The 10,284-nt window shown below is 41.1% G+C and overlaps 1 protein-coding gene across 1 annotated transcript in view; it reads left to right on the top strand.

The window, feature by feature from the left end:
• Nucleotides 1–373: 373 nt before the first annotated feature.
• The window catches only part of ETV7 (ETS variant transcription factor 7), a 30,620-nt gene continuing 20,709 nt past the window's right edge, over nucleotides 374–10,284 (top strand). Inside the window, exons 1-4 of the mRNA XM_044675287.1 lie at nucleotides 374–456; nucleotides 2,762–2,901; nucleotides 3,015–3,242; nucleotides 5,587–5,724. Of these exons, the coding sequence (XP_044531222.1) occupies nucleotides 374–456; nucleotides 2,762–2,901; nucleotides 3,015–3,242; nucleotides 5,587–5,724 (589 nt within the window). The remainder of the gene's footprint in view (nucleotides 457–2,761; nucleotides 2,902–3,014; nucleotides 3,243–5,586; nucleotides 5,725–10,284) is intronic.

The raw sequence follows: 10,284 nt of genomic DNA, 5'->3' as shown, positions 1-10,284 counted from the left end.
CTTTATAGATATTTTGATTTGATGTTTTGAATTATTAATGATTTGGAGCAATCTTCCGTACAGTTAAAGAAACACTCTACTAAATTTTCATAAAAGAAATGTAGTCTTAATATATCCACCACTGACCTCTTTTTTTTTAACTCTAATCAGCTAGAATTCATAACCTGTTTGCTGGATGTTTCCTCCTGGATATCTTGTAGACATATATAATCCAACCCGATCCGATAAACATTTATCAAAGCACCAACAAGGTGCCAGGCACTGTGTTAAGTGCTGGGGATACAGTTAATAAAAAAGAAGACAGTCTCTTCCCTCCAAGAGTTTATAGTCTAAAGGGGGAAACAACACAAAAGGAATCAAGAAAGCAAGGGTAATGGTGGAGGAGGTGGAACACCAGGGAAAATCCACTACGTCTTTTTCCACAGAACTAATACCAAGTAGAGCTGCAGATGCAAAGTAGAGTGATCTAAAAGCCTAGTTCTTGTCCTCTATAAAGAAGGATATTATAAAGAGTTTGGTATTGTGTCTTCCAGCCCTTCAAATAAAAGGGAGGTAAAGTTGAGGGAGGTGGAGTCAACCAAAGCTTGAGTTAGCAGCATGGTGGTGAGTTTAAAAAGGATGAGCTTATTCTAGGAGGGGCATCTTGTTCTGTGGAACTGAAATCTGGAGGGCAGCAGATGTTTGAAATGGAACTTACTATTTTTCCCAGTAAGTCTATCTATCCTCTAAAATTCCTCTTATCTGTTGAGGTCACTATCACCCTCTCAATCACCCTGTTTTGTAACCTAGCAGTCAGTATAGACTTACTGCCCTCCATCTTTCCCCCCTTCCATACTCACTAGGTTGCCAAGTCTTGTTGATATTTCTACAACTTCTTTTACATCCAACACTCAACTCACATGACCACCACCCTAATTTTGGTCTTTATCACTTCTTACCTGTTTATACCTTTTATAGATTCTTTATTAGTCTCTCTGCTTTTGTTCTATCACTTCTCCAATTTACTCTCCTTATAGCTGCCCAAATCATCTCCCTAACACCCACGTGTAACCATTCCACTTCCCTACTTCCCTACTTTTGGTGGTTCCTTATTGCTTCTATGGCAAAATTCAAAATCTTCACTGGCATTTTATAGACAATCTGGCTTCTGCCTCTTTTCACATTATTCTCTCATTTTATGGCAAATTGGACTACTAAATGTTTTCCCAAGGTCACTATTCCATGTCTTTGCAAAAACTGACTCTTATACATGGAATGCAATAAGAATCATGGAGATTTAGTGAAGTAAGGGACTTCAGTGGCCATCTGGTCCAAGTCATACCCAAATAAGACTCTACTACATGAACTTACTCAGAAAGCAGCTATCCAGTTTCTGTTTGAATGGTTCCACTACTAGGGAGCCCACAACCCACTCAGTGAGCCCTTCCCACTCTTTGACAGCTCTTTGTTCCAAGTCAAACTTCCCAGTTCTTTGATTGATACTCTTATGGCATGGGCTTGAAGTCTCTCACCATTCTTGTAGAGTCCAGCTCATACATAAAATTCTTATGTGGGTTTGAATCACCTGTGGAGGGAAGTCGGATGCTGGAAAGTAAAGGATAAAGCTTATAGGCTAGAAAGGATGAGGCACATAAGAATCAGAGAAATAAGAAACACAGAGACAAAACATAGTGTGGTGAAATCAGGTCAGCCTGTCATCTCCTCCACAGATGGTCAGAGAGCGAGAGCTTGAGGGAGCTGATCTGTTTATTAGGGATAGTTGCACAAGGCAGGTGTGGGTGGGGTGGAGGGATAGGGGGGTGGCAGGGTGTCCATCATCATTTGGTACATCAAAAGTTTTAACAAGTTAATGACAAAGCCAAAAAAGTGGATGATGACACAATAGATCCCCCAGGTATCTGGGGGCAGGACTCTTCTCCTTTCAGGAAAGCTGGCACCAGTCTTATCTTAGGAATGCAGGTGTGAATCTTTGACATTCCAGAGGACCCCAAAACTTGTCTGTCAGCTTACACACAAGCGATAACAGCAGAGGTTTGGATTTTAAGATAAATAAAACTTAACCCCATCCAAGTTAAGGATTCAGCAATCAATCATAGGAAATATTAGAAATATATCCATAAGCCTGGCCCATGAACATTTTGTTCATTAGAGTCAGCTTTTGAATGCATCTTTAATACCATCATGATTTGTTATAACTGAAATCCTACAATTCTGGTGGCTCTCCAGTTTATCAATGCCCTTTCTAAAATATGCTGCTCAGGGACAGCTAGGTGGTTCAGTGGATAAAGTGTCAGGCCTGGAGAAGGAAGGTCCTGGGTTCAAATCTGATCTCAGATACTATGGCAAAATTCAAAAATTTATTTATTTAGAATATTTTCCCATGGTTCCATAATTCATGTTGTCTCCCTTCTCTCTTCTTCCCTCTCCCCTCCTGGAACTGCCAAGCAATTTCACTGGGTTATACATGTACCATCAATCAATGCCTATTTCCACATTATTCATATTTGTAATAGAGTGATCTTTTAAAACCAAAACCCCCAATCATATACCCATAGAACCACGTGATAAATCATATGTTTATCTTCTGCTCGAGCAGGTTCTTAATAAAAGTTGAGTTCAATTGAATAAATTGCAAGGGGTTCCTCTGTAAATCCCTAATTCTAGGCCAAGACCCCCGTTCTGGACTCCCCAAATCCCGCCCTTCTAAAGTAGTTCATTAAATCAGTATTTTTAAAGCCAGAGATTCTCTGGAAACCGGCAGGTTGAAAATCACGTGGAGCCTTTCCTTTGTCAGTCCGGCAGCACCTCGGACAGGCGCTTCAGGAAGCGAGGATGAAGAGGTGAGAGTCTCCCCGTGTGGACAGCGCCTGACCGAGCTAGGGCGGAAGAGCACGCGTGGAAGTTCCAGGGGAGGGCAGGAGCCTTGTCCCTGTCTCCTGTCCTCCGCCTCCTAGGGGAGGGGGGTGGGGCTGTGGAAGCCCAGATCCTGCTCTTTCATTTTCGTTTCCCGGAAGGACAGCGATTACCGGAGCCCATTACCGCTCCGGGATTGCGAGCTCCTGCGTCCCCAGGCGCTTCCAAAGAGTTTCCCTCCCCTCGTCGATCTTTTCTTTTTCTGGTCCAGGATAAGAATTTGAGTGGAAGGAGGGCTAGGAAGCGACGATCAGGGTCCTCCTGCCACCGGAGCCAACTCAGCCCTCAGCAGAGAAAGCCGGGCTTGAACTCCTTCACCTGGGATACAGGTAAGAGCCTCAGATCCCGGACCTAAAGAGAGCTCAGTTCCTCCCCCTCTCTCTAAATCCCCTCCCCGCCTCACAGGAAACTATTTTCTCCCCCCGCTCTTTCTGTAGAACTTAACGCTCCTTTTTTCAGACTCCTCTTCCATTTCCAGCTGTGTCTCACTCACCAGCGTTTATAATGTTGTGGACGGTCTAATTTCATTTGCTTCAGAGTCAAAGGACCCGGGTTTAAACCTTGATTCTCCTTCGTATTTATTACCTCCGAAACCTTCCTCTTCTGGACCTCAGTTTTCTCATCTGCAAAATGGACTGTTTGGACTAAATAGTCTCTAAAATTCTATCCTAACTCTAAAGCCTATCCTATTATCAAGTCCCCATTCATTCCCACTTCCAAACACCATCTCCTCACTGCTGCAATTATGGTTCTCACTCTGCCATCCACAACCCCTATTCAATGCCCCTGGCAGTCTGCTTCTTCATGTTTTCTGCTCTAGTCCCACATGCTTTTCCCCAGATCCCTTGAACATTTCTTGAATTCTTAAATCCACTGAACTCCCTTGGAACTCACAGGCAGCATTCACCTTTGCCCTTATCATGTCATGTTCTCCTTGCCTGGAATATCCTACATCCTTTACCAAGAATCCTCACCACCAATACCTTTCACTAGGACTTTGGTTTGTGCCAGCACTTCTAAGGCTCCTGGGCTCACATTTCCTCTTACAGTTAGCAGCTTTGGAATTCCCCTTTCTTTGAGCAGTTTTTACTTGGCAGAAGTTGGAGAAGGCAAACAGTGGATACATGTGTGCAATCCAAGAACAGGTGGAGTGCTGAACAACAGCCAGCTCTGGAAGTGAAAGATCAGTCAAAATAGCTGTGTATGAATGATATTGCTACTTAGAATCACAACTGAAAGGACTGGAGAGAAATAGAAATTCAATAGGAACTGAAACTGAGACCTCAATTCGTTTTCTTTGGCTTTTCTGTCAAATTGCATAGAATAGTGAATAGACAGCTGGTCTAGAAAACTTGGGTTCATCTCTGACATATTGGCTATGTGACCCTGGGCAAGTTTTGACAACTCTCTTAAAACCATATAGTGTAGAGAGAGTTTCCTTACCTGAGAGTTCCCTGTTTTCAAAATGTCATTAAACTGGTCTTTCACAATGAAGTTACAGGCCCATTCCCTACCTCTTCTATCAGCCAAGCATGCTTTGCTGGCATCATTTCCAGAATCTTTTTGTACATACTGCTCTCTTCTTGGTTCGGGAGACCAATGCAAAAATGGAAAAGATCCCTAATTAAAGAGTAGAAGGTTCGCTTTAGTTACATTTTATTTTTAAACTCGTACTTTCCATCTTAGAATCAATACTATGTATTGGTTCTAAGGCAGAAGAGTGTTAAGGGCTAGACAATGGGGGTTAAGTGACTTGCCCAGGGTCACACAGCTGGAAAGTGTCTGAGGCCAGATTTGAACCTAGGACCTCCCGTCTCTAGGCCCAAATCTCAATCCACTGAGCCACCCAGTTGCCCCCTGTTGGTTTCATTTTAAATCTGAAACTATTTTCACTTTTACTTTTCTTGAGTTAGCTATCTGCTGCTGGCAAGGAGCTTCAAGTCCAATACTGAGCCCCTTTATTAGCACCAAGAAAGAATGGAGAGAATGCTGCATCTGGAGCCTGAGGACATAGGTTCAAATCTCAGCCCTCCTATTTCCTGTCCCTGAGACTCTGGGCAAGTCATTACTCCTCTGAGCATCAGCTTCTTTAACTTTCAAAAGAAAGGGTTGGACTAGTTTCAGGGATATCTTTAACCCTTTTTGGTGTCATGATCCCTGATTCCAGTGAAGCCTATGGGTTTCTTCTCAGAATATATATTTTTTAACTCTCACTTTTCATCATAGAATCACACTGTATTGATCCCAAGGCAGAATAATGGTAAGGCCTAGGTAATGGGGGTTAAGTGACTTGCCCAGGGTCACACAGCTGGGAAGTGTCTGAGGCCAGATTTGAACCTAGGACCTCCCGTCTCTAGGCCTGGCTCTCAATCCACTGACTCACCCAGCTGCCCCTACTTCATATACTTTAAAAGAGTTTTAAAAGCATGTCATTGGGAAGTACCATCAGCCTTTCAAACCATGTTTGCCCATCCTAAGATTTTATGCCTTAGAAATGAGTTTATATCCAGGAATCCTTTGATGAAGATTGTGATAGTGTGCACCAGCAAGTTTGGATTAAAAAAGAAAAGTAGCTATTAAAAAAAACTTAATGGGTTAGACGAATAGAAAAAGTATACTTTCTTTTGATCCAGTTAATGATGAGCTGTCTTGTTCTGCTTCATTTTTCTCCAGGGAGAAGAGAGTTGGCTAATTCTTCTTTCAGTCCTGTGGCAGCAACATCACCTCCAGTCACTGAGGTCCAAGCCAGATGTGAGGCTAGAATGCAACTTATCCATGAGGAGGAGATCTGCAAGTTGCCAGGCAGACTCAGTGAGTAGATGAGAGATCAATGCTACTTTTTTTTCTTTCAAAGACAAAAGTATGAATATTTTTGGTTCTTTCCAAGTTAATCCCGCTGATCTACTTCCCTGGTTTGCACTCTCTGTTCTGGTTTTACTTAGCTTTTCTTTGGAGATGAAGTCAAGGTAAATTAGAATTCTTCTTGTCAAGAGTTCGAATGCCTGTGATATATAAACCTGGCATGAACATGGGCAGCTAGATGGCTCAGTGAGATAGAGATAGAGAGCCAGGCCTATAGATGGGAAATCCTGGTTTCAAATCTGGGCTTCAGTCACTTCTTACCTATGTACTTTCTTCCTCTGCAGAGTGAGAAAGTAGAATTGTCCCTTCCAGCCCTAACATTCCATGGTTCTGGGAAAACCAAAGAAGGAGAAAACACCTAATTGGACTTTTTGCTGGAAAGGATCTTAGAAGGTCAATTACTCCAACTCCCTCATTTTACAGAGATGGAAATTGAGTTGGGATCTCACTTTATATATCCAGTGCTCCTTCCACCATGTTAGGTTACCTACAAGAAAAACCAAACCTTTACATTTGAGGGTCCTTACATCAAGGAGGCCCCAACCTTCTTCTAAGGGGACCTTCCCATATGTCAAGAGAATGAGTGTCCTACAGAACATTTCAGTGAACAGCACATTGGGTCTGGAATCAGAGATTTCAAATCCCAGCTCTTCCTGTTAAAAATAGCACTTATATGGTGTTTTAGGGTTAACAAAGGGCTTTACAAGTGTTATCTCATTTGATATTCCTAAAGCACAGCTCTGATCATGTCAGCCCTCCCCTCCTTCCTCAACACTCCCAATCCCCATTCAATAAACTCTAGTGGCTATCAGCTCCAGGATCAAATATAAACTCTTTTGCTATTCAAATCCCTTCATAACCTAATTCCTGCTACCTTTTGAGTCTTCTTACACCTGATTTCTGATAGTCCCCCTCACCCCCACCTCTATCCAGTGTCATGGCCTCCTTGCTATTTATCTGTATAAGATATTCCATATCCCAAGCTGGTGTCTTTTCACCAGCTGTACTCTTTGCTTATGATTCTCTACTTCCTTATCTCCATCTCCTGGATTCCCTAGCTTTTTTTCAGGTCCTGTCCAAAACCCTATCTTCTACAAGAAACCTTTTATGATCCCCCTTAATGCTAGTCATCATGCCCAATTTATCCTTTATATATCTTATTGATATGTAGTTTGAATTAGATTCAAAAATGTTCCTTGAGAGCAGGTACTATTTTTGTCTTTTCTTGTAAACCCAGTGCCTAGCATATTGGTAAACACCTAATATATAATATATATGATATAATAACACCTAATAAATGCTTGCTAATTGATTGATCTTTACAACAATCCTGGGAAATAGACACTGTTATCATCCTAATTTTATAGGCAAAGAAACGGAGGCAGGGGTACTAATACACTGTTGGTGGAACTGTGAACTGATCCAGCCATTTTGGAGAGCAATCTGGAATTATGTCCAAAGGATTATAAAACTGTATAATACCCTTTGACCAAGTAATACCACTATTAGATCTGTTTCTCAAGGTGATCAGAGAAATTAAGAGCTTATACATTCTAAAATATTTATAGCAATTCTCTTTGTGGTGGAAAAGAACTAGACATTGAAGAGATGCCCATCAATTGACTGGATAGATTGTGATGTAATCCTACAGTGCTGTAAGAAATTATGTATAGATGGGTTTTAGAAAAACAGAGGGAATGCAACTAGAGAGCTAGACCTAGAGACAGGAGGTCCTGGGTTCAAATCTGACCTCAGATACTTCCTAGCTGTGTGATCTTGGCAAGTCACTTAACCCCCATTGCTTAGCACTTACCATTCTTCTGCCTTGGAACCAATACATAGTTTTGATTCTAATATGGAAGGTAAGGATTAAAAGGAAGAAAGAAAAAGAGAGTTAGATGGCTCAGTATAAAGAGCCAGCCCTGTAGATGAGAAATCCTGGATTCAAATCTGGCCTCTGACATGTCCTAGCTGTGTGATTCTGGGCAAGTCACTTAACTCCATTTGCCTCACCCCCTCTTCTGCCTTGCAGCTGGTACAGAGTTTTGATTCTAAGACAGAAGATAACGGTTTAAAAAAATTTAAGAAAAGAAAAGAAAGACATGGAAAGACCTGTGTGAAATAATGCAAAGTAAAATGAGCAGAACCAAGGGAACATTGTACACAGAAACAGCAATATTGTTTGAAGAATAACTGGGAATGACTAAGCTAGTCTGAGTAAAATGATCTTTTATATTAACTATGATGAACTTATGAAGGAAAATGCTATCTACTTCCAAAGAAAGAACTGTATTTAACATCAAGTTCCATATATATATTTCAAATGTTGACCTTCTTTAATGGAGATTTGAGAGGAAAGGAGAGAGGAAAACAACTTGGAACTCAAAATGTTACAAAAAAAAAAAGAAGTTTTTAAAAAAAGAAAGAAATGGAGTCACACTTGCCCAGAGTTACATAAGTAGTGAGGACCAGAATTAAGATTTGAACTTGGGCCTTCCTGACTCCAGGCCCAGCACTCTATCCTTTTCAAATCTAGATGCTAATGTGACTTTTCAGCAAAGTCACTTCATTTCTTTGTTTCTCTGGTCTTCATTTCTCTCCTTCTCTATAAAATGAGAGGGGTGGAATGAAATGATCTCCCAGATTCCTTCCAGCTCAAAGTCCTATTTATTGTAGGCTGATGTGTCAAACTTTATACATTCTGGATGTTCAAACCCTCAACATGAAGAGTTTCGATTCACTTTCTTTTTTTCTTTTTACTTTTTTTTATTCTTTTAAAAAAATTTCCATGGTTACATGATTCCTGTTTTTACTTTCCCCTTCACCTCCCTTTAAAATCTCCCCCCCCCCCACATATCCAACGTGCATTTCCACTGGTTTTAACCTGTGTGATCAGTCAAGACTATTTACATATTGTTGGTAGTTGCATTGGGGTGGTCATTTAGTGTCTACATCCCCAACCATGTCTGCATCAAACCATGTGTTCAAGTGGTTGTTTTTCTTCTGTGTTTCCACTCCTGCAGTTCTTCCTCTGAATGTGGGTAGCGTTCTTTTCCATAAATCCCTCAGAATTGTCCTGGGTCATTGCATTGCTGCCAGTATAGAAGTTCATTATATTAGATTTTACCACAGCGTATCAATCTCTGTGTACAATGTTCTTTTGGCTCTGCTCCTTTCACTCTGCATCAATTCCTGGAGGTCTTTCCAGTTCACATGGAATTCCTCCAGTTTATTATTCCTTTGAGCACAGTAGTATTCCATCACCAGCATATACCACAATTTGTTTAGCCATTCCCCAATTGAAGGGCATACCCTTGTTTTCCAGTTTTTTGCCATCGATTCACTTTCACTGACTTAGACACTTTGTGACCTCAAAGGTCATTCAACTTAACATTGCAGGAGGCATCTATTCTCCAGTATCCTCAATAGAGGATCTGGTCCACAAGATCATGCTCAAATATCGCCAGGAATGGGGAGCTCATTGCCTAGCTAATTCCATTCCTGGACATTGATGGATACAGGAGTCAGAGCACCTTATTATTTATATCAAATTGGAACTGCTGAGATGCTTCCCTCACCATCTGGAATCAGCACATACATTCATTGAGATGCTTCTGAAAGTACCTGACTTAGTTCTATTCTATAGTAAATATTTAATTGTCTCAAAAGATAGGGTGAAACAAATGACTAGTTTTCATGTTCTCAGCAAGAACAAAACTAAATGAACTGTTGACATTTGGGAAGGTAGGGCTCTCATGGCATCAGAAGCTGTGAAGGCTTCTAGTTGGACCTGTGACTGGACAGGATTCTAAACAATGTTCCTGAGAGTTAGTTTCTACTCTGGAAGGCCTTGAAGTTCTAGAGAACTGCACAGCTTTCTGAAGCAGTTCATTCCACTTCTGGACAGTTTGAATTTTAGGAAGATTTTAGAGCTGAAAGGCATTGTATTTTAGAATCAAAACATCTCAAGAGATAACTCAGAGCTTAGAAATCACCTAGTCTAACTTCCACTCAATGCAGAAATGTCCTCTCCTTATGGTATCTCTGAAAACATTACATAATAGGCAATTAATTTGTAGAATTCATTCTCTCCTTCCCACTTCCCACACCAAGGGGTGAACCCAGATTTCAAACTGAAAGGAAGCTGAGAAGTTATCTAGTTCAAAACTTTTCAGTTTGTAGTTGAGAAAACTGAAATCCAAGGAGGTCAAGTGACTTGCTCAAGATCACACAGGGAATAAATGTCGAACTTCAGTTCAATGAAGACTTATTTGGGGGGGGGGGAAGAATTGATCTCTTTTCCTCTAGAATGTTTCATCTGTCTCCCAAATGAAGTTTCTTCTCCCTTCAAATTCTCACTTCACATTCTCCCTTCCTCTTCCTCCTCCTCCTCCTCCTCCTCTTTCTCCTCCTCTTTCTTCTTCTTCTTCTTCTTCTTCTTCTTCTTCTTCTTCTTCTTCTTCTTCTTCTTCTTCTTCTTCTTCTTCTTCTTCTTCTTCTTCTTCTTCT

The sequence above is a fragment of the Gracilinanus agilis genome, chromosome 4 (assembly GCF_016433145.1).
Source record: "Gracilinanus agilis isolate LMUSP501 chromosome 4, AgileGrace, whole genome shotgun sequence".
In the NCBI taxonomy this organism is placed as follows: Eukaryota; Metazoa; Chordata; class Mammalia; order Didelphimorphia; family Didelphidae; genus Gracilinanus; species Gracilinanus agilis.
Note: the sequence above shows the minus strand (reverse complement) of the source record. Positions and strands in the feature narration are given on the sequence as shown.